The sequence below is a fragment of the Leopardus geoffroyi genome, chromosome D3, assembly GCF_018350155.1.
Source record: "Leopardus geoffroyi isolate Oge1 chromosome D3, O.geoffroyi_Oge1_pat1.0, whole genome shotgun sequence".
Classification (NCBI taxonomy): domain Eukaryota; kingdom Metazoa; phylum Chordata; class Mammalia; order Carnivora; family Felidae; genus Leopardus; species Leopardus geoffroyi.
This window is the reverse complement of record NC_059339.1, coordinates 17,537,689-17,565,488: the sequence shown is the minus strand read 5'-3', so window position 1 is coordinate 17,565,488 and position 27,800 is coordinate 17,537,689. Positions and strand designations below refer to the sequence as shown.

Below are 27,800 nucleotides of genomic sequence, written 5' to 3'. Positions count from 1 at the left end.
TCCAGGCAGCTGGATCCTTCTATCCATTCACTGCAAAGTTTGTGAGAGCTGAGGTTGGTAGATAGTGTTAAATGTGATTGAACAATTCATTCTTCCATGGGCTAAATGTTTGTTCATTATCTAGTCTTTGTTTGGAGGTGAAGGCATGGTTTCTCTCTGAATGGAGTTCATACCCTGGTGAGAGAGAGACGGAGGCGGGGCGGGGCGGGGGGTGGGGGGAGATCCCAAATTACTGAAGTGATAACAATGGCCACGTCCAATGCTGTGATCCAGGGGGTTAGAGGAGGAACTGAATTTGGCCTTTGTAGTCAGGGGAGGCTGCCTGGAAGAGGAAGAGCCTGAGCCAGATCTTAAGGAGGCAAAGATGTTAGCCAGATAAAGCCTTTCCAGGAAGAGGGGACGGTAGGAATAAAGGCACAGAAAAGAAGCACGAGGACAATGCACCTGTGTGCTTGGGGCCACCCCCTCACCCTCCACCCCCCACGCCGCCAAAAAAAAAAAAAAAAAAAAAAAAAAAACACCCTGCTTGATTTGGAGCATTTGCCAATATCCACGGTGTAAATATTGTCACCACTGTCAGTTTCAAGCTCCCAGTGCGACATCACGGAGTGTGAATATGAGAAGAGATGTGCACAGTTGGTTCTCAAGGATCCGTAGGAGTGGGCTATGCCACGCCACTGGCTTTGGGGACTCAAGCAGGGGGTCAGTAATTAATTCAGTATTGCTGCAGATAGAATCCAGCGCAGCTAAGGGAGTAATAACTCAGGTCTGCTTTGGCCGCTGATTTGTGGCTCTTCTCTGAGTCCCAAAGCATCAGCCTTGAGTATCCCTTAACTCCCTGAGAACAGTCCACACACAGTTCCATCACACCTACTATGTGCCAGGCGCTGAGCTAGCTCCGGGGGGTACAGAGATCATAATGCCAAAGAGCCAGGATGCACGGATGATACCAACCACGATGCACTTTCTGCTGCAGCGACTGCCCAGGCTGGCAGGTGTAGACACCCCTTTGCCTCTCGGCAAGCACAGAGGGTCCCTCCCACCCATTTCTGGGCTCCGTCGTTGGGGGAAATCTGACTCTGAAAGTCTGACCTCAGGCCTGGGCATTCCGAGTTTTGGAAGCCCAGGTAACTGGTTAGAGGTTGGGCGCTAACTTGGGTCACAGAAGAGAATTTGGTCCCGGAATCGCCACCCCCCCTCCCTGTTTAGAACACCCCCAAGTGTGGTCCCCACCAAGATGGACCTTCTCTCTCACTTCTGGCCGACTGTTCGTTCCCCATAATTATTTAGCACATGACTCCAGAAGACCCCCGAAATCATTTTGTTACACCACATTCCATTCTATAACGACTGTTCGTTTCAATTAGCCGTCAGAGGCCTGAGGTAGAGACGCTCGGCCCCGCTCGGATACATCACCACCTTTGTTTGAAATTGGATTTAAGGCAGCCGGGGCGTGGGGGGTGGAGTGGGGGGATAAATATTTTATCATTTCTTCCTCCCCGATGTTCTGCCGGTTCTCATTTCCATGTTTCTCCCCCTGCACGGCAGCAGATTGCCGACTATAAATTTGAAGGGAAATAGTAAACGTGCGAACATGATAAATAAACATGTTGCTTTTGCGGGGACGGATATGATCATCCAGATTTATGGCTCTCCTCGCCTGCCCGTTTTATTGCATTTGGGGAAAAGCCGAGCGAGGTTTCCGTGTTCCGTTGATCAACTATCTGCCCTTCGCCCTCGTCACCCCCCACCCCCCCTGAGTCACTGAAATATCAACCTGGACCGGGGACACAATTTCTCTCCCAGGAAGTGAATGCATCTTGACAGGTGTTTTCTTTGGGGACAGTTATTTATAGCTGCAACCACGACTGCACCGCTGGGCACTATTGTCTACACCCGCCCCTTCCTCAGTTCTCAAAAACTGAACATATTTTTGTTCTCCTGGTGGGAAAAAGTGGCAAATCAATGATTTAAATCTCTGTTCCTCTGTTTCTCTCTTTGTGCCTCTTTCTCTGCCTCTCCCTAGTCTCCCCCTCTCCGTCTTCCACCTTCTGGACGGTCTCTGGATCATTCCCAGGTTCAAATCCCAGCGTTGCCCCCGATTTTTGTGTCACCCGAGCAAATGACTGACCTTCTCTGAGCCTCTCGCCCTCGGGGCCACGCCTTTTCTCTGGTGTTCCTCGTCACCAATTTACAGGCAGAAATTCGGGAATTATTTCTATGCCTGTCTCCACCTTCCCTCCCTGGTCTCACCCAACTTGCTTGGGGACGAGGGGCTACGTCGGCTTGCCTTCTTTTCTCCCTCCCGCACCTGCTCCTGTCACCGACCTCCACCCGGGACCTGCCCCGGCAGAACCTTGGTGGCCCCTTTGCCTTCTTGGCGGCTGCCCCTCCCCAATTCCAGTCTGTCACCAAGTCCTGCGGATTCCTCCTGTGCCTCTCTCTGCACCCCTCCCCAGCCCTCCACCTCTATTTTTGAGTATCCCCAAAGTGACAGGCATTGAGCGGGTCTGGACCACAGTCCCGTCTCAAGAGGATCACTCCAGCGGGGGTCTTTGCCCCGCCCCCCTCTCCCGGCTTGCCGCACCCCACCCCCACCCCGTACTTACTGTAACAGCTAAGGGACACCCCGTGGAAGCCAGGCCTGCAGTTCTGTTGCTAAGGAAACCACTTCCTTGGTTACCGGCCTGGGTAGCACGTTGCCTCACTGTGTCTGCCTCCAGCAGCGTGGCCCCCTCTCTCCCCGGGAAGATGAGGAGGCGGCAGGAGAGGACAGCAGGGGTGGGGGGTGGTGAGCAAGAGACAGGCAGAGAGACAGAGATCGAGAGATGGAGAGATACTTGCACAGAGCAGAAATCAAGAAAGTGCTCCGGACGAAACGGAGGCGAGGGGAGGGGAGGGGAAGGGCGGTGAGGGCAAGACAAAAGAAGTTTAATGAGCAGCTGGAGGAAATAAAAGCACAAAGAGCGCCGGAGGGCATGTAAAGACAAATAGCCAGAAAGAAATCGATGCGAGAGGAGGGGGTCTGGGCCTCCCCGTGGGCCCTGCCCCCCAGCATCCCCTCACCTCCCCATCCTTCTCCCCCTCCCACATTGTGCCCCAGAAACACGTTTGCAGCCACCTCCTGGGTTACTGGAAAATTCGGGAAATCCCAGCCGTCAGCAGATGCCGGGTGCTGCCTGGTCTCGAGGTGACAGCAGGAGGAGCCAGGGGTCCTGGCTTCCGGGCTGGGCATGCCCACTGCGCTGGGCATCCACTGGAACCCCCAGCTTTCCTTCCTCCGATGCGCTGGTGCCGTCACTCTGCATGTGCAGAGGGACTTTCTGGGGAAGGCCCTGACTGGCCAGTTTCTGCCATCACCTCTGTGGGACGTGGGCCGGTTCTGGCTAGTGACTGGGCATCAGCATGCAACGCCCCAGTCCACCGGGGTTGAGAATACCCTCCTGGGGTCAGTCACAAGCCACCTAGGGACTTTCCTTCTTTGCCCCCGCCCCATCCCCCTCCTTAAAAGCTTTCCGATTACTTACAAGTATCTGCTCGGTACTTGGTAAAATGTAAACTGCGGGGACCAGGACTTTTGTCTTTTTTGTCCCTTTTTAAGCCTCTAGAAGCTAGAGGAGTGCCTGGCCCACAGTAGATGCCCAGTAAAATATTTGTTGAAGAAACGAGGGAATGAATGAATGTTGCCTCGGTTCCTTCTGGGTCTGACCTACAGATTTGATTCAAGAGGACTGCTGAGGTGTGATACAAATGGGCAGAAATTGGCCAGAGAGGAGGTTGCCTAACTGGCCATCCTGCCCCGGCCTAAAGGGGTGAGAAACCCCTTGCCCCCAGCCCTGCAGTGATCTGTGGTGGGAGAATATGGCAGAGAGTCTGTGAGATCTGAGGAGAGTCCAGGAAAGCATGGGGCTGCAGGTTCCATGGCTTCCCTCCCTTCTGGCCAGGGAGGAACAGATCATAGGGGAAAGGAGATTGGCATATGGCTTCAGGGCTCAGCTTGGGACCAGAGTCAAGGCTCTGTCTGAGGTCAGATGAGGGCCCAGACAGCGTTCAAGGTCAGGGCCCAGAGTGACCAAGCAAAAGACCCATCCAGGACTAGGTCTGGGGCTCAGTCTGTGGCCACAATCAAAGCAGTGGGCAGATTCAGGCTCAGTCTGGAAATACCATCAGCATCCATTTTGGAGGCGGGCCAGGGTTTAGCCTGTGACCCAGGTGGAGTGCTGTCGGTGACTTGGGTCAAGACTCCGTGGACACTTATATCACACCCTCCCTCCCTCTCTCTCTCTCTCTCTCACACACACACACACACACACACACACACACACACGCCCATTTGTGAAATCGCCTTACACAACATTCCATGACATGGTAGAATACTCAACAAAACTCGCTTTTTAATGATGGTGTTGACCTGAGGAATCTTCGGACTGAGGCTTGTGGCCTGAGTGGCCACCAGCAGAGCTGGCCCAGGTCTTGGACCAAGAGTCACCCCAGAGAGCGCTGATCTCTAAGTGGGAGGGGAGGCCACACCCTCGACTGCTTCTCAAAAGACTAGAAATTAGCCTGGGTGGAGGGTGGGGGAAGAAACATGGTATAAAATACATTCAGGGCCCCCTGGCTGGGCCCTGCGGTGGCCCGAATCCCACAGCTGAGGGAATCAGGGAAGAGAAACACAGGCTCAATCCCTAAGCCCTTCTCTTCGAGTGGCCAAGTGCCAAGGGGCAGAACGTATTAGTTCTATTCCTCTTAAAAAAATATATCTCTTTACACGCTCCTTCTCCCTAGTCTCTTGGGTATTTGGGAACGAGCATTTTTACCTGCCCCCCGAGCCTTCGAAGGGGCTGAGTGGGGGGGCTGCTCCAGACAGAATAGCAGAGATCTGTGACCTATGGCTTTTGCATCTACGTGGTAGGGAATGAGACAGGTGCACGGGTATGGGCTGGATGTGAAGCCACTGGTATCCGAGGCGGGGGAAAGATGGGTCCTGAATCGATGCTTTCAAAGACAATTAGCAACCCAGGTCCTTGAGAATCCTTTGGTTTGAGGTCTTAACCACCAAGGGGGCAGTGCTTGTATGGAAATGAAGAACCATTCCCATTCTGAGGGAGGCCAGCCCCACTGGACTATGACCAAGGGGAGGTCAATGGTCTGAGAAGGTGGTAGGGTCATGGTCCCACCTGATTTGGAGCACTTTGCTCTCTCATCTGGATAGCAGAGGACCCACTGGTAGGGGTCAGAGGGCAGTGTAGGATCAATGTGTTGGGCGCCACAACAGAGAGCTGTGTTACTCAAGATTCTGCATGTGGCCATCCTGGTGGGGTAACTATTGGCGCCTGAGAACCCCCAGAAGGGAGATCAAAGATCCCAAGGTCACCTTCTGGCTACAGCAGGGGAAGAAAAGGGCAGAATTCCGGCCCTAGAGGTGGCCAACCAACCAGATGGCTTCTCAGGGGCACTGTGGCGAGAGGTGGGCTCATGACAACAGCGGCCCCACGCGGTGGTGCCCGTTAACGTCCTGTGAGCATCATGGCCTCCGCACCCCACCCGGGCTGTCTGAGACCCTTCTTCAAACAGAAGCGGCCTGGATAAGTGTTGGTGCCTGTGATTCCGGGGGTGGAGGGGAGAAGGTGGGGGGAGGCCGTGAATGTTCAGCCCGGAAGGGAAGGGAGTCTGGGGCCACTTTCTCCTGCTACAGTCCCTTCCACTCTGGCATCGAGGTCCTTGACATCTGCAGTGGGACACCCATGTCCTGGGGCCACCGTGAGCCCTCCCTCCCACAGGTGGGGCCCAGAGTGGCGGGGGGGGGGGGGCAGGGGCAGAGGAGACAGAAAAGGGTCCACGTGGCTAGAACGTCTCCAAACCAGGGGCCCCCTGCACCTCCAAGGGTGGGGAGCGCCCAGTCTCTTCCCTCGAGCCTCCTTGGTCATGCAGCAAAGTTACTGAAGGCCGACAGCGGCCAAGGGGATTGTCCCCAAGCCAGAGAGAGAGGACAGATGGGTTGGGGTGGGGGGGGGCGTCCCCAGGAGTCTTGAGACCCCCGCTCGGGCGGGACTCCCGGCCCCTTCCCCGCTGATGCATCATCTGGGGTAGTAGTCGTCGGGAACGCCGGTAAGGTTCCTCCCCTTCAGGGCCGTGTCCACCATCTTGATGTAGGCAGAGATGACCTTCTGCATGTCGGCCGTGTAGGGGTCGTACTCGAGCTTCCGGAGCCCCGAGCGCTTGAAGTTGCCGTCCTTCTGGCTCTCCACGCACAGCAGCCGGTCCTCCCTGACGGCCACGCCCAGCAGGCTGACCATGCGGCCCAGCTGGACGAACAGGTCCCGCTTCAGGTCCTCGAAGTGCACCACCAGCACCTTCTTGCCGAACTTGAGCCAGTCCAGTGTGTGAGTGGCCCACCACGGGGCGTAGTTCCGCACAAACTCCGGCCACTCTGGAGAGAGGAGGCAGGGCCGGGTCAGAGGGAGGAGGGGCTCTGGGGACAAGGGTCAGGTGGCAGCGGACGCAGTGACGGACAGCGACACCCTTACCCAGTCCTTGGGATCCCCAAACTGGCCTGATTCCTGCCCTCTCCGTGCCGCTGCTTCTGCCTGGAAGGTTCTTCACCTTCACTCGTTTGGTGCTCACTGTAGGCCCGGCACAGACTTATCCATAAATACGTGTATTTACTGTACTTCTATATGCATTTGTATTCACGTACAATAAGCGTATGAATAGAGCTACTCATTCACTTATTCCTCACGATTCTGTGCGACAGGTAAGCTCGTTTTCATTAAACAGGAAAAAAAAAAAGAGGCACAGAGAGGTTAAGTCAGGTGCTCTTGGACACACAGCTAATCATCGGCAGAGCCAGGATGGGACACCAGTCTGGCTTCGAAGTCTAGGCTTTTCACCATCAAGTTACCCTGTGTAGTAGTAATTCTCCTCCTTGGTAACGGTTATCTACTCCCAGGTCCTACTCCCAGGTCCTACGATAGTAGGACCTTTGTATACGCAAGCAAGCGGATTAAAGCATAGGAGGTTTTGAGCATGGGGCCCCAGGCCCAGGAAGTGCTCAATAGATGCTGACTCAATACTATTCCTGTCATTATCCTCAGATGAGATCTTGTCTTCCCCGGCTCTCCTGGCTCCGGGCTCCGCAGCCCCCTTTGAACTCCCCGCGTATGTTGTCTCTGATGGACTGGGCTGGGGGTAGAGTTGAAGTCAGATGCTCTATATCGTCATCTTTGCCTTCGTGTTGTTTCTCTACTTTTTATCATCATATACTATGTTTTGTTTTGTGGTGTACTACCTTGCCATGGGAAAATGGCAGGGGGGATTGTCACCAGCATCGGGAAGGTGTTTGGGGATGGTCTGACTCGAAAGGCAGGCTACAGGAGAATGTGAGTGACGGCTTGGGGAAACCCTAGAGAGGACCTCAAAGAGACACCAGCCAGCCCTGAAGCTGCTGAAACTGACAGAACAAGAATCTGGGTAACTGTGGAAGGAGATCACAGAGGATGCTGGGAAGGCAGAAAGGGATTCCAAACCCCCACTAGGACAGAGGGGGCAGGTGCCCCAAAACGCTGAAGCCAGACCCTCTGCTGCTCACAGAGCACCACCGCCCTGCCCCCTCCAGAGGGATTTGTTTATTGAACGACAGTCTGGTGAGTTTTCCAAGCTGGGTTGGGGGAGCCCAACTGGTTCTTAATAACTAAATCCGCAACCTTTGCTGGGTGATGGGTGCCCATGATCTCATTCAATCCTAAAAACTACCCTGCAAGGAAAGGGCTACTGTTCACTTGTATCACCGGTGAGGAAACTGAGGCTCAGAGAGGGTAAGTGACTGGCCCGAGGTCACACAGCCCCAGGCAGCACCCTCCAGACCAGGCCTGTCTGATCCCAGGTCCTAATCCTTCCCAGGCACCAGGAGCCTCACCCCCACTGCCTTACACCCAGCAGGGGCTCGATAAATGCTTGTTGAACTAAATTGAAATTCCCAACCGCCAAACTGTGACGTGATGAAGGGCTCCTCTTTCTTTGCAGAACACATCAAGACCTGTGGAGAGGCTCCGGCTCTCCCAGTGTCCCCCCCCCCCCCCCCCCGGAACACCACCGCTGCTTGGGAAATCTATATCCTGGTGACAAGGATAGATTTTATCCTGACGATAAATTATTTACAATGTATCTGGCTAATTGGGCCCACACTGTTGTAATGGGTTAAGACCAGATGTATGAGTGATTAAAAGAACATATAGCATGTGTATAGTATTTTTTTTTTTTTCTTTTTAAGAATCTCTCCACTCCTGAGTCACCTCACGGCGTCCCGGACAGTTGAGGACACCTGCTGCTCTGATGGCAGAGGCCCAGGTGGACGGAGATGGTACTCAGTCACCTAGTAACACGCAGATCGGATTTCCAGGCTTGGCCGCTTCTGACCATCTCAAATATTTGCTGGAGGGGGTGCTGCACAGTGGTCGTCGAGGAGAAGGAAGGACCCGCCTGCACGGTGGTCAGAGTCCTGCAAATGGGGCTCCTGGCCTTCCATGCAGGCGGGCGGAGACAGCATGGCATCCTTGCTGACTGGAGATCACCGGGGGATGGGACCGTATGTTGCCTGAGCACCTACTATGTGTCGGCCACCTCCCCTTTTCCCAAGAAGCCTGGAGAGTGAGAATTGGGCCCATTTTACTCACAGGAAAAAGGAGGCTCAGAGACACGAAGCCAGTGGCTCAAGGCCACACAGTAATCACCCAAGACAGGATTTGAACCCTGACTGAGCCCGGCTCCTGCCCTCCTAGGAAACCCTTCGGGATCAGCTCCTAGTTTACCACGGCTCACTTCACCTTCGGCTGTGGTTCTACGACTCGGGGTCTGTTCACGGACAACTTGGGAGTCAGACGGACAGCATTCGCGACCCCTTTCCTCCCTAGAGTAGCTGAGGGGCTCGGTCAGTCTCCCGGTGGCTCAGTTTACCCATCGGCAGAACAACTGCGCGAAGACCTCCGTCCGGGGCGTGCTGGGCGGAGGGAATGGAGTAAGCATGGCAAAAACCCTGGCACCCGGCGCTCCGTAAGTGCTGGCTACGCTCACGATCCTCCTTGACGCTGGTGCCCTGGCGTCACCGAGGTGCCCCAGGTGCCCCACCCGTCGCATCAGAGCTTCCGGGCGACACCCGAGCTGCCTCGGCAACAGCTGTGTGCCTACCCCAAAGATCGCCATCCTGGCTGTTCCTAACCCACTTCATCAGAAAGAAGGATAAAAGGTGAACGCAGAAGCCCCGATTAGCACAGGATTCCCGGTAACTGATCGCTGCCTTCAAAGCGGGTAATAAAGGCAAGCCGAGCCACGGACCGTTGGTCACCAGTGCTGGTTCTGCCGGAACGGTCCCACACGTGAGCCTGGCAGGGCCCCTCGGGCCCCTCTTTGCTCCCTCTTGTCGAGAAGAACCGGGGCCTGATTAATAGCTTAACTGCACTTAATTCCCCACGGAATCATCAAACACAGTCTGTTTCATTAGACAGATCAGGACGATTCACCTTGTGTAATCATATCACATAAAACTTTGCTTTGGACCCACTCCAGGGAGATTGTAAAATTAACGTTATGGAACCCAAAATGGGGGGCGGGCGGGGAGGGTTACAAGGGCCTTGACCCAGCTCTAAAGGGGAAGGGGGCAGAGGCAGGGTGGGACGGATGTGCTCAGCAGCTAGGGGAGCTCTGCTCTTAGGGAGGTGACCGTCACCTGCTAGGGGAGGGCATTCTAAGCCAGGCGTTCTCAAACTTGCAAGTGCCTAGGAAGCTTCCCAGAGAATCTTGTTAAAATGCAGATTCCCATTCAGGGACCCTGGCAGGGGGTGGGGGAGGGCGGAGATGTGCTTTCTGAGAAAAGCTTTTTAGAAGCTTCCAGGTGATGGACACCACTGATCCACAGGTCACACTCTAAGCTACAAGGTTTTTATGAAGGCAGTGGTTCTCACGTTGGGGCATCAATGTGTATCAAACATCTGGAGGGATGGGTAAGACCCAGATTTGCCAGGCGCCCGCCCGGAATGTGACTCCGCAGGTCTGCGGTGGGGGCCGCAGAATGTTTTTCTAACCAGTTCCCAAGTGATACTGATGTTGCTGATGCAGGGGCCCTAAAAGCAAGGGTCTCAAACAAGTGCCTCCAAGGGCCAGGCGTTAAAGCAGAGAGAGAAATGGTTCTTTGGGGGAAGGCTCTCAGAGCACTTAAGACCGGGGTCAGGCCTGCCTGGGAGGTGATGCGGTGGAGAAGCACCCCCCCGCCCCGCCGCCATCCTGGACTCAGGTTGGGACCCCAGGCCCCCAACAGGAGATACATTTGCTGGAATCTCTTCTCTCCCATCCCCTGCAGCCTCGTGGTTGAGCCTGTCCTGACACCTCCCTTATCTTTGGTTTTCAAGCTCCCAGCTGCCTTGATCAGGAAAGAGGCAAGGGGCTCCTGGGAACTGGAACTGTCTGAATCTGAGACCTGGCGCTAAACCAGGAAAGAAGCAATGAACTCATCAGGAGGTCAGAGACCCCTCAAGGTAAGAGAGCCTGGTAGCTAACGCCTGGGGTTGAACCCCAGCTCTGCCAAACCCTGGGGCCTTAGCCCGGTGAGGTGAATAAGCCTTCCCGGGATGGTTTCCTCGCCTGTGCAATGGAATGCCACCTTGACCACAAAAGCCTTTCTTCCCTCTTCCGGGAATTAGAAGGGTTGAATGCCATGAAGCATGCAAAGTGCCTGGCCCCATGCGAGCCTCCCAAGTGAGTCCCCTCCCTTGTCCCTGGGGACATCAGGATACCTGGGAGCCAGAGAGCTGGATTCTACTCCTGCCCTAACGACCTTGGCAGGTCCCGGCCTCTCTCTGGGCCTCAGTTTCCCCGTTAATAAATAGACCATCAGTGGTTCTCAGTCCTGCCTGTATCCTGGATGCTTTAAAAAATACCGATGCCTGGGATCCACCACAGCAATGTGGGCACTGGGACTTCCCCACACTCCTCCAGGGATGTTGACGTGCAGTGGGGGCTGGGGACCCCTGGGCTTGGTCAGCCCCAGGTCCTTTCCAGCTGGACCAGCAAAGTCTGTGCTCAGGACAGGCCCTCTGCCCTGGGCGCCTGCAGACGTCTCAGCCTGGCCCTGAGTGGTGTTCATTTTCGATTGTTCTGTAAGTAAATCGGAGGACCTCTCGGGGAACAAGGGCACAAATGTCACCGCCTACGCTTCCACCCTCTGGGGGGGCGGGGGCAGTGAGGCAAGGGAAGGCGCAGAGGACCCCCCTGACTGAACTGGGAAGCCAGGGCACGGTTGGCCAGACAGGCACAAGAGTCTTAATGAACGAGGTCACTGCTGCGGGTGAAACTGTCGGACTGCTCAGTGCATACCATCCCGTCAAGTTCCGGTCCTCTCTGGGGAGGGGCCAGGGCTGGAGAGCAGTTTTGGGGAGTCGGGGGGGGGGACGTGGAAAGCACCCCTCAGTGTTGAGGCTGGAGCAGGCTGGGTAAGGTGGAGAGAGCTCACATTTACAGAGCACCTACTGGCCTGCGACTCTCACCATTCCATCGACGTTTTGCCCCATCCGTTACCACTGTGGTGGTGAAGGGCCGGGGCTCAGGAGCAAGACTTTCTGGGGTCAAACCCCAGCTCTCCCGCGTCCTGGAGAAGCCTCTTCACCTCCCTGAGCTTAGCTTGTCCCGGCTGTAAAAGCAGGGTTAAACGAATGGGGTTTCAAGACTCTCGTTACCGCGATGGCGATGCGGGTGGAAGCCGATAGGGGATTCTGAGAGCCAGAGGGATTCAAGAGACTCAGGAGGACAGAGCTTGGGTCTGACGGTAAAGCTCTCTCCATTATCGTGGGCCACCTCCCTGTGAGACATTCATCCACACAGCTGTCATCTAAGTACCAGAGGTGAATGTCAAAGGCAGATCATATTAAGATTCACTGCTCGGGGGGTCAACGGTCACCTCCCAGCTGTGTGACCGGGCGCAGGTCACTTAACCTCCTGGAGCCTCACAACCCAGAGTTGTTAGGGGTGGTTCACTGCAGTGCTGCTGTGCGAGTCCTTAGGAGCTCATAAGTGACCTCATGGCCACCAGCCACCGACCCGGGGCTGAATTCAGGTCTCCTGACTCCCAGGGGAAAGGGCTCCTGAAACGGTTTCAATCCATCCCATATCAATCATGTGAGGGTTTCTATCTCCATAACGAGTCACATTTACAGAGTGGTTTTAAAGGGTTAAATTCTTACAGCCTCACGATGATTACCCCCATTTTATAGATGGGACACACTTAAGTCCAGGGGAGGGAAGTGGTGGAGCTGGGCATTGAACCCAGGGAGTTGCTCCTGGGCCCAAGCCGAGGCCCTTGCCCGCTGCCCTAGGGCATCACACTGGCTCTCAGCAGGGGACGCTGGGGGCAGGGGGAACGCGGGGGGGCCTGCCTGGATCCCTCGCAGCAGACAGCACCGGCTGCTCACCCCAACCTGCCGCACCCCTGCCTCGCACCCTCCCTCCCCCCGTACCTTTGCCCTTCCAGTGGGCATGTGCAGCGAAGCCGATGTGGCCGCCGTACTTGCGATTGAACTCTGCCATGAGCGCCTTGTAGGGGTTACGGATGAGCAGGATGGCGGCATCGAAGGCCTCGATCTCCTTCTGGCCGCTCTCGTGCGTCTTGATGCAGATGGTCCTGCCGCTGCGCCAGTGGTCCCGCTCACCTTTGAACCCTTCCCACGGGCAGGGGAAGGGGGTACAGGGCCGTGAGCAGGGGAGGCGAGGAGTCCCGCCACACCCTGCCCACAGGCCGCCTCTGTTATCCTCCCACGTTCATTCACGCTCCCATTCCTTTCCTCCTGTATTTACTGAGCACCTACTACGTGCCAGGCATTGTGCTGGGAGGTGGGGATAGACTCTGCAAAAAGACCCATGCGTCTCGCTGTCGTTGGGAGCCAGATTCTGTAAACCGTGACCGAAATAAACGTAAGGAACCACAGCGCTGCAGAAGAGGCATGGGATGCTCGCTCAGGCACGACGAGAGGCACCTGATGGTGACACACTGGGGGAGACCTCTTTGGGTGGACGCCCCATCCCCAGGCATGGCTGGTGAGTCGCTCTGGCCGCTGGATGAGGACAGAAGCAGGTCTCCGTCAAAGCCCCCAGGTGCCCCACATGCTTGTTTACTCTTGTATGTCCCTCCATCACTGCGAGAGGGACGTGCACTAGCAGGCTGTTGGTCCCAGATGGTGAGAGACTCAGGGAACAGACACGGATATAACCCACGGTCTGGAGCTGTGCAGCCCAGCCCGCCTAGCCAAGATCGCGGACCTCGTCAGGCGGCATCCGGCAAAGCTTCCTGGAGGAAGAGGTGCTTAGGCTGACATGTGAAAGCCAAGGAGGAATCTACTAGCCCGAGAGAGGAAGGGAAAGGTGGTGGGAACAGCAGATGCAAAGGTCCGGGGGTGGGTCGGAAGGAAGGTGCCACATGAGTGACTGCTGAGAGCAGAAAGAGGGGAGTGTAAAGCCAGATAGGACGGTAGGGGTTGTGACCCAGAGTTCAGCACGAGACCACAAACATTAGGCAGCCCTTAAAAGGATTTAAGCAAAAGAGAAAGGGACATGATCAGATTTTCATTTCAAAACATGGGGATGGGGCGCCTGGGTGGCTCAGCTGATCAAGCCTCTGACTCTTGATTTCAGCTCGGGTCACGATCTCGAAGTCTGCGAGTTCGACAGAGATGGGCGCCTGAAGGTACGGAGCCTGCTCGAGAGTCTCTCTCCCTCTTGCTACCCCTCCCCTGCTTTCTCTTAAAATAAACTTTGGGGGGGAAAAGCTGGGGAAATGGGAGAGATTTTATAGATGAGGAAACAGGCAGAGAGAGAGATCAAAGAACGTGCTTTGGCTATACAGGCAGCGAGAGGCAGGGTCAAAATTCAAACCCAACTCATCCAGGCTCCTGAGACCGAGTTCTCCAAGTCGCTTAGATGGCATCTTGCAAGCCGCGTAGAAATGGTATCGTACCGGCACCTTCCAGATACCGGCTGTGTTTCCAACTCAATGTTATTTCTTTGGCCTCCGTGTCCTCATCCATAAAATGGCACCATGCACCTTCCCTTTCACAGGGCTGCTGTGAGAAACCACTGAGGCACACGGTTGTATGTGTTTCGATAAACAGCAGCTCAAAGAGAACAAGTCTAGGGGCGAAGTCACGGACTGAGGAGCCACCCTGCGTCCTCAAACCTCAGAGTTCATTTTGTTCTCTCCTGGCCCACGCACGAAGGTTTCTGAGGCTCTGCCTTTGGCTTTTAAGGTGGATTAAGATGAGGCCGGCATGGGACCTACTTCTGTTCCTGGAGATCAGGCTTCAGAAAGGTCTGGCACCCCCCCCCCCCCCCCCCGGGGTCACAAGGTAACAACGCCAGGAATGGAATGTCATGTCCTGAGCCAGATTCCGTCCTGGGACTTGCCCAGTGAAGCTGTAGGAATTAGTCCTGCCTTGCACAGCGGCGCTGGCCCGTGCCCACAAGGAAACACGAACCCACAGCCTTTGAGGCCCACGGGCAGCACAGTGTCATGGGCCACTGAGGAATGGGGTCTGGAAGCTTGAGCGCGAGCCCGGGACACAGGGGATTTCACGGCGTGCAGTCACACATGGCATCGGTAAAGCCCCTCATGACGCGGACGAGGGGCTACCCAACTATGATTTCATTCTCTCTCTGCCAAAATCCATGTCACCACCGGCACAGCAACAGAAACACAGACGCAGGGGTTGCACAAGAACGCATACAGGTTCTCAGAGAAGAAAAACTACAACGTGGCAGAGGGGTGAGACTAGTTTAAATCAGCCCCCAGGGGTTGCTGGGACCCTCAATCACATTTCTCTTTGCTACGGGACCGAGTCAACCTCGCACAGTATTTGTCAAGATACAAAAAACTAAACACCAGAGAAGACCTGCTTTGGTCTCGGGTTGCCTGAGAAGTTAGTTTGCAGGGTACCCTGGAAAAGTAGGGAGGTGGAGAAAATTCCACTTAGCACAGTGCCTCCCAGAGAGAGGAGTTCTGCGCCTAGGAAGGCGCCTTTGAGAAGCCACATGGGACCCGCATGCCTGAGGACCTAGCTCAGCTGTCCTCCAGGGAGGGACCTGTAGGTAATGACAGAGCAATCACGCGTGCAAGCCGGGGGCCAGAGCGGAATTGTGGAACTCTACCACCAGGGGGCGCCCTCTGGCGCCCTGTGGGACACAGGACCCAGCAACTCCACTGCATCAGTGCGAAATACTATTAGAGTTGCAGGTACATTTTGCAGTGAAGGAAACTGAGGCACAGAGAAGGGCAGAGACTCCACCCACATTCCTGCAGACCCCGGAGTTTACTGGGGCAGGAAAGCCCTACTCCTGCCTCTGGACACAGACACCCTGGAGGCTGGCAGTCCTCCAGGGGTAATGGGGTTTATTTTGAGGCACTTCTCAGAAAACTGGTCCTGTGTCAGCAGGGCCAAGAGGCTGCCTCCCCAATGCCCTGCCCCACCTGTGGGCCCCCAGGGGCAGAGAAGGGCCCTGCCCAATCTGGGCAGTCACCCAGCCCCTCCCACCTCTGGGTTCTGACAGGCCACAGAGCGGGAGCCTGCACTTGGGGCTGTGGGGTCCCTGAGATGGGAAGGGGGACGGAAGGAGGGGGGAGAAGGGGAGAGAAAAACAGACATCAAAATAAGGAAACAAAGATCAGACAGAGAACAAAGACTGAAGGAAAAAGAGGGAGACAGACAAAGACCAAGCGAGAGACAGACACACAGAAAATCATAGTTTGCAAATGGCCAACCTCCCTGGGTAAGAGGAAGAGAAGGCAGAACTCAAGGGGTATAGACATGTGGATTCTGGGCGGGGAGACTCCATCTACCAGTCAGTCATTCTCTCCCTCCATCCCTCTTCTACTCAACAGTCCCTCGCGGGGGCAGACTGTTACCAGGATGAAGGAAGACGAGGTTGCCGAGAAAGTGAAGGACAGAGAAAATTCCAGGCAGCCCATCAGAAGTGGGAGGGCCCTGGGGGGGTCCCCCCGCCACGAGTTTGTTCCAGAGGAGGAAATCGAAGGTTCAAGGGGCAGGGGACAGGGGGACAGACACCCCCCCCCCCCCCCCCCCCCAGTTATCCAGCTAGTTAGAGGCAGGGAGGAAGGAGGAAACTCCAAAAGTTGCCAACCAGCAAAAGTCTGTGGAGGCTCCACTCATCATACAGAAACCACCTGCTCTGGGCCCATCCCTTCTAATCAACAGCCTCTTAAATGTCCCTTCCACTGTGCCCTTCTCCCCACCACTGTCTCTGCAGCCGAAATGTCCCATCCAAACTCTGTGGCCAGAGAGGTATTTCACATCTTAGCACAGACCTCCCTGCCTAGAACCCCTCTGCACCCCACTCCCTGCACGAGCCTGTGGCCCCAGGATAATGTGCACTGTCCTCAGAGGGCTTGCACGGGCTTTGCCTGTCCGGTACCGGCTGCCCTTCCCGCGCCCCCCCCCCCCCAGCCCTCCCCCTTTCCAGCACCACCAGACTATTTGATTCACCAATCACACGGTCTCCTCTTCCGGCTGTTCCTCACATGTCCGCCCACCCCCGTGGCTTCTGCCCGGGACTCCCTCCTCTCCTTTCGGGTGAGTCCTGTCCACCTTCTGCACATACAACCCCCACCCAAGACTGAATCACAAACTCTGTAAGCACGCATCCCAGAGCCGGGCCCATAATGATCAGCATTAGTAACAGTGACATGACATTTACAACAATAAGGGCCCCGCTACAAGGGAGGAGAGCCCTGGATACAAGGGAGAAAAGCAGGAAGACGTCGAAGTCGGCCAGAGACGCTGCAAAGGGGGATGTGACCCGCAGCTTGGGGAGCAGGTTTCCAGGCAGAAGAGCTAGGAGGGGGGTGGGGCCCGAGGTCCCAGGGAGAGGAAACCCGCGTGCAAATAACTGGTGTGTTTTCCACCTGCGAACTCATCATACCTGGGGTCTGATGTGTGAAAGGGGCAGCAGACTGGCCCCCCAGTGGGGGCAAATCCACTCCCCCCCCACCCACTCCAGGACCCTCCAGCTCTGAGGACTTCCTTATGCTGTGGTGGTGGCAGGGACGTGGGGTTAGCAGAACCGACTGATGCTATGGAGGGGGGGGGTCCTCTATGCACCTGCCCCCCACTGCCAGCCCCCAACTCCCAGGGCCAACTCACTGTTCCCTGCAAGGGCTCAGGACACAGGAAGCATTTTGAAGCCCCTCACGAAAGGGGAGCTGTTCAAAAAGCTTCAGCTGCTCCTCTCGGAGGGACCTAAGGAAACGTGCACACGGTGTGAGCCTGAGGAATGGCCAGGGAGGGTGTATGTTCTCCCTCTCTCTCTTTTCCTTTTTAAAATTTTAATACACACCTCGCCCCCCTAATTACCAACTCTTGATATTCCCCCAAGACTCGAGTGTAAAATACACAGTATTTTTTTTTAAGTTTATTTACTTATTTTGAGAGAGAGAGAACGAGAGAACAAATGGGAGGGGAGGGGCGGGGTGGGGGGAACAGAGGATGTGAAGTGGGGTCTATGCGGACAGCAGACTGACCGAGGTGGGGCTTGAACTCATGAACCGACCTGAGTCGAAGTTGGATGCTTAACCGACTGAGCCACCCAGGTGCCCCTAAAATACACAGTATTTTTTGAATGCCGTGGGTCCAGAGGTGAGAATACTGGGCTCCCGGTCTAGGAGCCAGGGGCCTCACTCGGTGCCCGAATCACCTGGAGAGGTTTTTAAAAAACTGACACCCTGTTCCCCTTGTAGGATCCTGATGGAAATGGTCTCAGGTGCAGCCTGGGCATCAAGACTTGAAAAGCTCCCCGGGTGATTCTCATGTGTCGTCAGAGGCCAAGCCCTTTCCTTTGCCTAATAGTTGACTGTCCCAGTTACATGTCGCTTAAAAAATAATGTATACAACATAGCCTCACACACACGGTCTCGTTATATTTCTTTCAAAACCGCTAGGAGTTCAGTGTGGACATCCCTACAGTATAAATGAGGAGACTGAGGCTCAGAGAGGCAAAGAAATGTTGCCCAAGGTCTTGTACCGGGTAAGAGTTCGGTCTGAAAATTCAATCCCCTGACTCCATTTGAAGATTGTTTCCCGTGGTCCAAACTGAGGAGGCTGAATTAGATCAGAGGTGGTAAATACCTGGCAGGTGGCCACACTGTTCCCCCTCCTACACCGTCAACAGACATCACTACTAGATCAAGGCACTTTGGTTTCTGAAAGAGAACAGACCCTCAGAATCCTTCTTAACACATGGATTCATTGGAACGGACACATGAGGTGATACCACTTTGCGTCCCTGGACTAAATGCTCCTGAAGGACCCTCCTATCTGTAACATTCTAGAATTCCATAAACAGGCTTGCTGCTGCAGCCACAGGAAGGTTAGAATGTGAGCCAGCCACGGGATGCTTTCGGAGTCGGCTTCCCCCCTGCCGCTCCCCAGGGCAAACCGGAGAGAGTCCTGTCTGTGCCTGGGTTCCTCCCAGCAACTCCCATAAAGGCAGCTCAACTTAGGGGTTAGGAGCAGAGATACTGTTGAAAGCCAGGCCTGGGTTCAAATCCTGGTATAAGCAAGTGAGACACCCAGCTTGGAGCCTCATACGTATCAAGCGCTCAATAAATGATCACTTACGCCAAAACTAAAGCCTGATCCATATACAGAAAGTCGGGATTCTAAGGCCGACCCCCTACCTGCTGCTAAGCCCATCCTTCAACCCGTCCCTTGTCATCCTTCTTGTTTTTCTTTCCTCCCGCTTCTCACCCTCAGACAGACGCCCCCTGGCTCTCCCGGAGCTGGGATTGAAGGATGGCTCTCTGTCAACACCAAGCTGCGTCCCGCCAGTGCCTGGACCATAGTATTCACAGCCTCCATTTACTGAACACTTACTCTGTGCTAAGCCTGTTACACATACCAACTCACTAACCCTCACAATGACCTCACCAAGTACATACTGTTAGCTCTGATTTGCGCACGATGACACAGGACCAGAGAGGCACAGAAGCTGGCTCAAAGTCACACAGCCAGGAAGTGGTCTTCATCTGGTTGACAGACCTAAAGACCCACAGCCAAGGGCTGCCCCACATACGTCCCCTGATAGTCCCCCGGCCGTGTCTGGGAGGGGGCTTCACGACCCATGGGTATTTCATCTTCATCCAAGACATTCGGTTCCCCAGTGCGAACCCCCAGGGCTTTCTTGCCTATGACGGAGAGGGAAGGATGTGGGCTCTGAAATGCAGACAAGACGCCAGACCAACAGCAGGTGCTCCATAGGCCCCCCCCCAGAACGAACCTAGTTTTGTACCTCTGTATACAGCACAGGACTGCTGGTCAATAAAGGTCTGTGGTGAGGAACCTGCACCTAGTAGGTGCTCAAGGAGTGTTTGTGGTGACCTCAACAGAGGGAAGGTACCACGTGCGCGCAGTAGGTGCCTGATGGCACAGAAGCTGCTCAGGCGATGTCGGTGGGCTCTAAGCGAAGGGCGGGGGGGGGGGGCAAGCGCACAGTAGGTCTTGGCGACAGTAGGTCCCAGGTGAGTGGAGTGGCGCACAGTAGGTGCTCACAGTAGGTGCTCACAGTAGGTCCCGGGTGAGTGGAGTGGCACACAGTAGGTGCTCAGGAAGGGTATTCCCATGCCCTCCCGGTGGGTCCTCTCTGCTCCCCTCTGCCTCCTCACCTTTGTTGTAGAGAGAGCCGTCAAAATAGTAGCTGCCCGTATAGAAGCCAGTGGCCAGCTCGATGAGGTGGCGAGCCCACGTGTTGCCAGCGCCTGGGAAGCTGGCCAGAGCGATGAGCTGCTTGGACTTGGCTGGGAGGAACCTTCTGTCCATGCAGCGGTTGTCTGCAAAAGGCAGGGCGTGGTCAGGGGCGGACAGCGCCCGTCCGGAAGGGACCAGGGCCTTGAGCCCCATCCCGGCCCGCTTCCCAGCCATATGACCCAGTGCACAAGACAGAACTCCTTCCGGGCCTGCCTCCCCATCTTTAAAAGGAGAAAATCGTTCCTCATCACAGGATTGACGTGAGGGTTACATCTGCTCATGGATGAAAAGGGTTGATCACATAGCAGGGATTCAATGAACATCAGCTACAAGGAAGCGTCTTCTCTCCTGCCTCAGTTTCCCCCCGGAACAGCAAGTCGCTCTCTCACACCGCCCCCAACTCCACCGTCCTTTCCTCTAGATGCAAACCCTCATACGGCATCCACCTACATGGGATCCAGTCCAAGGTTCTGATCTCGGCCTCCAAGTCCCGGGTGGCCTGGCTCCTTCGCCCTCCGGGGCTCATCCCACACCCCCTGCCTGCCGGCCCTTGGGGTCTCCGCACTTCCTATCTGTGCCCTGCTCCTTCCTGACTCGGCACCTTGGGTAGGAGCCGTCGCTGCCCTCCCACCTGCCTTTGCCAGGCAGACTGCTGCTTTCCTCCCACTCCGCTGAATCAGCACCGCCTGCCTTCCCTACTCCCTGGGCTATCATTCTCGAACACTGTCCGTCTCCCCCATATGGCTCATCTCAACTGTTACTCGAACGACTATTTGTTTAGTTGGAGACCCTGCCTACATTGCTTTCTGCTGCCTCCCCAGCACTTTCCGTATCATTTGGCATAGAGTAGGGACGATACCAGTGTCTTAAAAACAGATGGATGGGGCGCCTGGGTGGCGCAGTCGGTTAAGCGTCTGACTTCAGCCAGGTCACGATCTCGCGGTCCGTGAGTTCGAGCCCCGCGTCAGGCTCTGGGCTGATGCCTCGGAGCCTGGAGCCTGTTTCCGATTCTGTGTCTCCCTCTCTCTCTGCCCCTCCCCCGTTCATGCTCTGTCTCTCTCTGTCCCAAAAATAAATAAACGTTGAAAAAAAAAAATTAAAAAAACAGATGGATGGACAGACACGTAGATGGATATCACGGCGGATGGATGGATAACAATATTTACTTTGCAGGCATCTTGTACGGGCTGACATGATACATGTAATATGTTAACGCGCTAAAGTGCTCAGGGGGGTAGTTGGTTTTTTTTTAGCCTTCAGCTTCCTCATCTGTACATGGGTTGGGGCAGGTGGGTACCATTCTGATTCTCTGGCTCTCCAGAGTCCTCCCAATGCTCCTGTTGTCAGAGCCTCAACACCTCCCACTGCAGCCCGCCCCGGAGCTGAGAAGGCACCGCGGTGGTTTCTTTTGGCCCCTACGGATGTAAGGGAAGCTGAGGGAAGGCCAGTGGAAGGGGAGGGAAGCAGTGGAAGGGGAGAGGAGAGAATCCTAGAGTTGGGGCTCCAGCCCTGCCTCTGCACTCTGGGCCAACGACCTCAATCCTCAGTTCGGGTTGTGGACAACCCCCTGTCCCCTGCCCGAGCTCACCACACTGCTCCGCATCCTACCCCTACTCTCTCTTCCTTCCCTCCCACTCCCGGGGAGGGGCAGAGAGAGAGAGAGAGAGAGAGAGAGAGAGAGAGAGAGAATCCCAAGGAGGCTCCTCACCCAGGACTAAGCCCAATGTGGGCCTCCATCCCACGACCACGAAGTCATGACCGGAGCCGAAATCAAGAATCAGACACCCAACCGACTGAGCCACCCAGGTGCCCCCAGATCACTCCAGGATTAAACACTTCTGTTTCGAGAAGCCACTCCCTGTCCTCACCCCGTTTCCACCCCACTGCTGGCAGACTTGTCCACACTCTCCAATCCACTTCCTCCTACTGTTCCCAGCAGCGCCATTCCGGGCTCCAATCCGCTGCTGCAGGGAGCCTGTCCCGCCCGAGGCACCGGTGACCGCCCCCTGCTCAGCATCTGATACCGCCCTCCATCCCGTCCTTCCCAGAATTCCTCCTGAGGTTCCACATCGTCTTTCCTGTTCTGCCAGACCTGCCCTTACTGAAATCTATGAGCCACACTGATGCCTCGTAACGGCCCCTCGAGGGAAAAGTTTGAAGTCCTGAACTGAAATTCCAATTCCTCCAGCGACTTGCTGGGTGACCTGGGGAAAATGATGGATCTGAGCCTCAGTTTCCTCACCAATAAAATGGGACTATTGACAACCATGGTGTCCTCCAGGCGGGTCAAATGAGGGCGTGTGCCGTTAGCACAGGGCTCTCCCACATAGGGATGCCAATCAACTGTGGCTCCTACTAGTCCGAGGGCCGGCTCCCCTCCCCCACTGCCCAGGTTCAATCTGTGCAGAGCACAGCCGACTTTGGAAAAGAAGAATCCGGTCTTTGTTGAAGCCAAGGGGGTATCTGGAAATGGTTTTCGTGGAAACATACTGCAAAACAGCCTAGGTGTATACTTTCCGGAGTATGGTACGGTCTTCTATTTTGTTTTAATAAACATTTATTCATTTTTGAGAGACAGCGTGAGCTGGAGAGGGGCACCGAGGATCCAGAGTGGCCTCTGCACCAACAGCAGCGAGCCAGACGCGGGGCTCGAACCCACGAACTGTGAAATCGTGACCCAAGCTGAGGTCACAGGCTCGAGTGACTGAGCCACCCAGGCGGCCCAGGTCTTGCGTTTTTTTGGGGGGGTTTTTGTTTTTTTTTAATGTTTATTTATTTTTGAGACAGAGAGAGACAGAGCATGAACAGGGGAGGGTCAGAGAGAGGGGGAGACACAAAATCGGAAGCAGGCTCCAGGCTCCGAGCTGTCAGCACAGAGCCCAACGCGGGGCTCGAACTCACGGACCATGAGATCATGACCTGAGCCGAAGTCGGACGCTCAACCGACTGAGCCCCCCAGGTGCCCCCCAGGTCTTGCGTTTTGAAAGGGGCGTGAATTATCCACTTGTCACTGAATAGCCCATTTAAAATGTGTGCATTCTACGCTACACAAAGGTCACTTCAAAAACCGTAAGCAAATATTGAATTAAAATTAAGGATACGTACCCTGAAGTGTCTCAGTGTTTGCAACTGAACAGCTGACCCTCGAACAGCATGGGTTTGACCTGTGAAGGTCCACTTATCTGCAGATTTTTTAATAAACACAATAGGCTACCCTAAATGTGTTTTCCTGAAGATTTTCCTAACACTTTTTTTTCTCTAGCGTATTTACTGTGACACAGCATACGATACATGGAGCATTGAGGCTTGCAATCAAGAGCAAGCCGTTGGTAGTTAAGTTTTGGGGGAGTCAGAAGTGACATGTGGATTTTCGGCTGTGCAGGGTGTCAGCACCACCCCAACCCCTGACTTGTTCAAGGGTCAACCGTACCTTGAAATGCATGACGAAGACAAGGACCAAGGATGGCGAAATGGGAGGTGTAGGATAAACATAACAGAATGTTGACAAATGTGAAATCTATGGGACACATTATGGGTGTTTATGGTAGGATTCCTTTTTTTTTTTTTTTTAATTTCCTGGAGGTTGGATATTTTTCCATCATAAAATGCTGGGAGGAAGGAAAAAAAAATCTGGCTCCTCAATTTCTCCAGAAAACAGAATGCTCCATTCAAATACTTGAATGGGGGTCGCCTGGGTGGCTCAGTCGGTTGAGCGTCCGACTTCGGCTCAGGTCATGATCTCACAGTTCGTGGGTTCGAGCCCCACATCAGGCTCTGTGCTGACCACTTGCTCAGAGCCTGAAGCCTGCTTCAGATTCTGTGTCTCCTACTCTCTCTGCCCCTCCCCCGTTCACGCTTTGTCTCACTCTGTTTCTCAAAAATAAATGTAAAAAAAAAATTAAAAAAAACAAAAACAAAAACAAAAACAAATACTTGAATGGGAGGCCAAGACCCTCCCTGAGGTATAAAGGCTGTTGTTTTCAGCCCTAAAAAGAAAGTTTATTTGGTGCTTAAGCTCCGTCAATCAAACGCTGGAGGCAATACTGTAGAGAACTCTGGAATCAGACAGACCTGGGTTTTAGTCTAGGGCTGGTAAGGGGGAGCTGTGTGATACTGGACGAGTCTCTTCCCCTCTCTGAGCCTGTTTCCTTACCTGTAAAACGGGGCTAGTCACCTTACAGGATTAAATGCATAAGATGTGTGAAGTATTTCCAATATATACTGAGAAGCTGTGGTTAAGAGTGGAGCCTCAGGGGGCGCCCGGGTGGCTGTCGGTTAAGCGTCTGACTTCGGCTCAGGTCATGATCTCACAGTTTGTGAGTTCGAGCCCTGCGTCGGGCTGTGTGCTGACAGCTCACAGTCTGGAGCCTGCTTCGGATTCTGTGTCTCCTTCTCTCTCTGCCCCTCCCCCACTAGTGCTCTGTCTCTGTCTCTCAAAATAAACAAATGTAAAAAATAAAAAATAAATTTAAAAGAAAACATTAGAAAAAAAAAAAAAAAAAAAAAGAGTGGAGCCTCAGGACCCAGACCGCCTGGGTTTGACTCCCAGCTCTGCCCCGTCCTAGCTGTGTGACTCTGGCCAAGCTACCCAACCTCTCTGTGCCAGGTTGCATCAATTGTAAAACAGTAATGATAGCAATGCCTCGGTCATTGGACTATCGTGGAGGATTAGAGGAGTTAGTGGCTTAGGCCGTATCTGGCACTCAGGTGTTCAATGACCATCTAGTTCCTGGCAGGAACATGAGTGTTTAACACATAGTAAATGCTCAATAAATGGCAGCCGAGACAGACCAGGCTTTTGGCAGCCCCAATAAGCCACAGGCCTCTCAAACCTCGCCAGCATTGAGGAGCTTGCAAGCCTGACGTGGAAAAACTGGAAACCAGTAATGGCCTGGGGACACGGCACAGGGAAGGAGCAAATTCATCAATGAGGGGCTCTTTATCTGCGTTTGAAAAGGCTCCAATGTCTGTTCCCCGTCCACATCAAAGCCATTCACGGTCATGGAATGATTAATCTACGTAGAACTCTCCGCTAGGCTAGGGGACACAGTTCTGCACAGACTGACAGACACTTCCTGCAGGCGAACAAAGGCTCGTCCCCCTCACGGGAGTGTAAACAAAGCCAAGAGCCACACTTGCTAAACTGATTCCCGCTCCCTGGGCTCTTAGCAGGACCTCAGGCGCCACGGAAGCAGCCACCGATGGCCACCCCTGGTAACCCCATGGGACCGAAAAGGGGACAAGATTTTGCTGGGATGCCACTAGCTTTTGGCACCCCTGTGCACATCAGGAAAAGGCGCTCTCTCCTTCCTCTGGGCACAGAGAGGCACTTCCATCCAGAGGGCAGAGCACGGGCTGGCTTTTAGGCACCACCTTCCCTGTAGGTTGTGCCTGTGCAGTGCCCAACCTGCCCAACCATATGGGGTGGCCCGGTTCCTGGGAGATGAAGAGGAGTCTAGCCCAATGGTGCTATTGGGTCTCCAGGCTTCAGGGGGTATAGGGAGTGTTCTTTACACTGGGGCCAGGGCTTTCTAGCAGGGGCTCTGGAGTCAGAAACATGAAAACAAACCACTCTTGTAGATGTACAATTGTGGCCAGTTCTCACCTCCCGGGTCTTGCTTCTCCTACCTGGAAAATGGGGATGATATTGCCCTGGTCGTAGACTCACTACAGGCTTTACATCATTAAATGAGCTGAGGCTTCGCACTCGACCAGCGCATAGAGGGTGGTCGGCATATTCAGACATCGGGGTAACCCCTCACGGGGTTCCCTTGGGCCGAGTGTCCTGTCAAGGCACCTCTCCAAGAGCTACCCGCCCGTCGTGATGCCTCGGTCAGGGGGAATGGTTTTCATCTAGAAGTTTTCTCCGTGGCGTGACCTCAGGCAAGGCCCTGAACTGTTCTGAGTCTAAGTTTCCCTACCGTCAAGGGGCGGTGATGATTATTCCTGCCTCCCAGGAGAGCTGAGGGGATTCAGAGAGAAAGCGTGAACTAAGGACTCAACACGGACTCTGGCGCAAAGAATGTCCCGGAGACGCGTCCTCAGCACCGCGGCCACGGGCTGGCAGCCACAAGGGGCGGAAGGGGAGCTGAACAGGAAGTGGGGGTCCCACCAGCAAAGGGAGGGAGGGGGGCAGAAGTGGAACGTGTGAGACAGAGAAAGAAGAATTTATACCTCAACAGACAGACTCCTACAATTCAAAGGGCTCTTGGAAGTCCACATTCTATAACTTCATTTTACCGATGGGGAAACTGAGGCCCGAAAAGGGGAAGTGGCTTGCCCAGGATCCTGCGGCAGCTCTGTGTTGGTCCCCCAGGTCCCCCACGCCCAGCCCTGGGGACGTCACACTCAAGCTCACTGCCTCCAACTGCAGGAGAAGAGCCACCAAAGCGGGGGGCTTCGGTATGCGGGACAGAGATGAGGGTCTGCAGACCGCCCCCCCCTCACCTGAGGCCCTCCTTCCGTTGCCCGTCAGGGTCGCTAAAGCCAAGTTCCCCAGCCCGCCCCCCGGTCTGAGCAGCACCAGCGGCACGAAAGGGGCTGACCGGGGCACCTCCGGGGAGGGAAGCCCCTGGACAGCATCCGGGGGTCAGCTGGGGGAGCCCAGGCTTACCTTGGACCTGCGTCTGGTACACGATGAAGTAACGGGGGGTCCCGCAGCTCTCGAACTCCTCCGCGCTGCACTTCTGGGCGCAGAGCTGCTCGTCCTCCCGCTCGTGAAGCGGGAAGCGCGTGGTGGGGAACCCGCAGTGGCAGGCGGTGCCCGCAAGGGCCGCCAGCGGGTACTCCTGGAGCGGGACACGGGGAGGAAGGAGGTCACCAAACCGCGGGACTGACCGGGCTCCCAACGCAGAGGAGGGCTGGCGTTCCCAGCGTCCCCTTCGCGGCCAACTTCACTCGTACAGCTCTGCCCCGCCCTGCGCGCCTCCTACGCGGCTTTATTAAGGTGTAACTGACAAATAAAACCAGCACCGGCGTCCGCGTCCACGCCGTAGCTGCAAACACTAGAGAAGGAAAACCGTGTGATTCAATTGCAACGAGGCCCTGAGCCGGGTGGGCTCCGCTTTTCCTGCAAAGGCGGAGACTAGCGGAAGGCGGAAAGTACTGGAGACACCTGAGCTCCAAGAGGAAGCTTTCTCCGGGAGGACCGGAAGGAAAACTTACCAGGACATGTTCTTCTCACCGTCGCCCGCCCTGCCACCGTTAAGTCCGGGCCGAGGGGGGACACGAAGCCCACGCCTTGGGAGAGGCTGTGTGAGCCCGTTCTTTCACGACAAACAGGATACTGACAGCCACGTGCAGCCACGATTTCGTGGCGACAGCTGCTTCCAATTGCTTCATTTGTCCCGAGGAGCGGCGAAGCGGGAGCGGGGGGGGGGGGACTTGGATTCGGAGGGGACTGGGCTGCCCCTTGCCCGACTGGCCTCTGCTCCAGATCCGCAGCCCTGAATCCTCCCCGATAGCGGGTCCCAGGAATAATCTAGTAACAAACCAATTCAGCAAGCGTGGCACCATAGGATCGGTTTCTTTCTAACAGACATTGAATAGGGACTTCACCTCTTAGCAGAGACAGAGAGAAAGAGAGGGAGGGAGAGACAAAGACGCTGGTACGCAGGTGGGTCTGCGTGGGCCGTGACTGATGGCATTTTCTAACAGGTGATACACAGCGAGCCTCCCCCAATATCCTAGATCTCCTCCACCCGTGGCACAGGCAGCGCTGTACCCTCCGTCACTTAATCCCTGGGATTTTTTTTCCTTCCCTAAGGAGATCAGAAGAAACTGGAAGAGGGAGGTTTGCAGGGGGGGGCTCCCTATCCACCCACATACCCTCAATTCCCAATCCTACGTGCAGTCCGACCCTTTGTTACACGCTGCTTTGCCCTGGGACCTCATTGTCTCACTGTTGGTGTCCCACCTGCAGGCTCCAGGGCCCTCGGGGACCGAGGACTGTCCACCTGGAGGGGATGCCATGGAAGAGGGGCATCCATGCCCACCCGAGAGAGAGAAAGCTGG

The 27,800-nt window shown here is 55.1% G+C and overlaps 1 protein-coding gene across 7 annotated transcripts in view; it reads right to left on the bottom strand.

Moving 5' to 3' along the window:
- Positions 1 to 4,374: 4,374 nt before the first annotated feature.
- The window catches only part of WSCD2 (WSC domain containing 2), a 117,302-nt gene continuing 93,876 nt past the window's right edge, over positions 4,375 to 27,800 (bottom strand). For all 7 annotated transcript variants that reach the window (XM_045458224.1, XM_045458219.1, XM_045458217.1 and 4 more), the window contains 4 exons: positions 26,401 to 26,575; positions 19,706 to 19,870; positions 12,501 to 12,701; positions 4,375 to 6,430 (listed from right to left, as the gene is read on the bottom strand). In XM_045458224.1, coding sequence (XP_045314180.1) covers positions 6,078 to 6,430; positions 12,501 to 12,701; positions 19,706 to 19,870; positions 26,401 to 26,575 — 894 coding nt within the window. In that variant the 3' untranslated portion in view covers positions 4,375 to 6,077. The remainder of the gene's footprint in view (positions 6,431 to 12,500; positions 12,702 to 19,705; positions 19,871 to 26,400; positions 26,576 to 27,800) is intronic.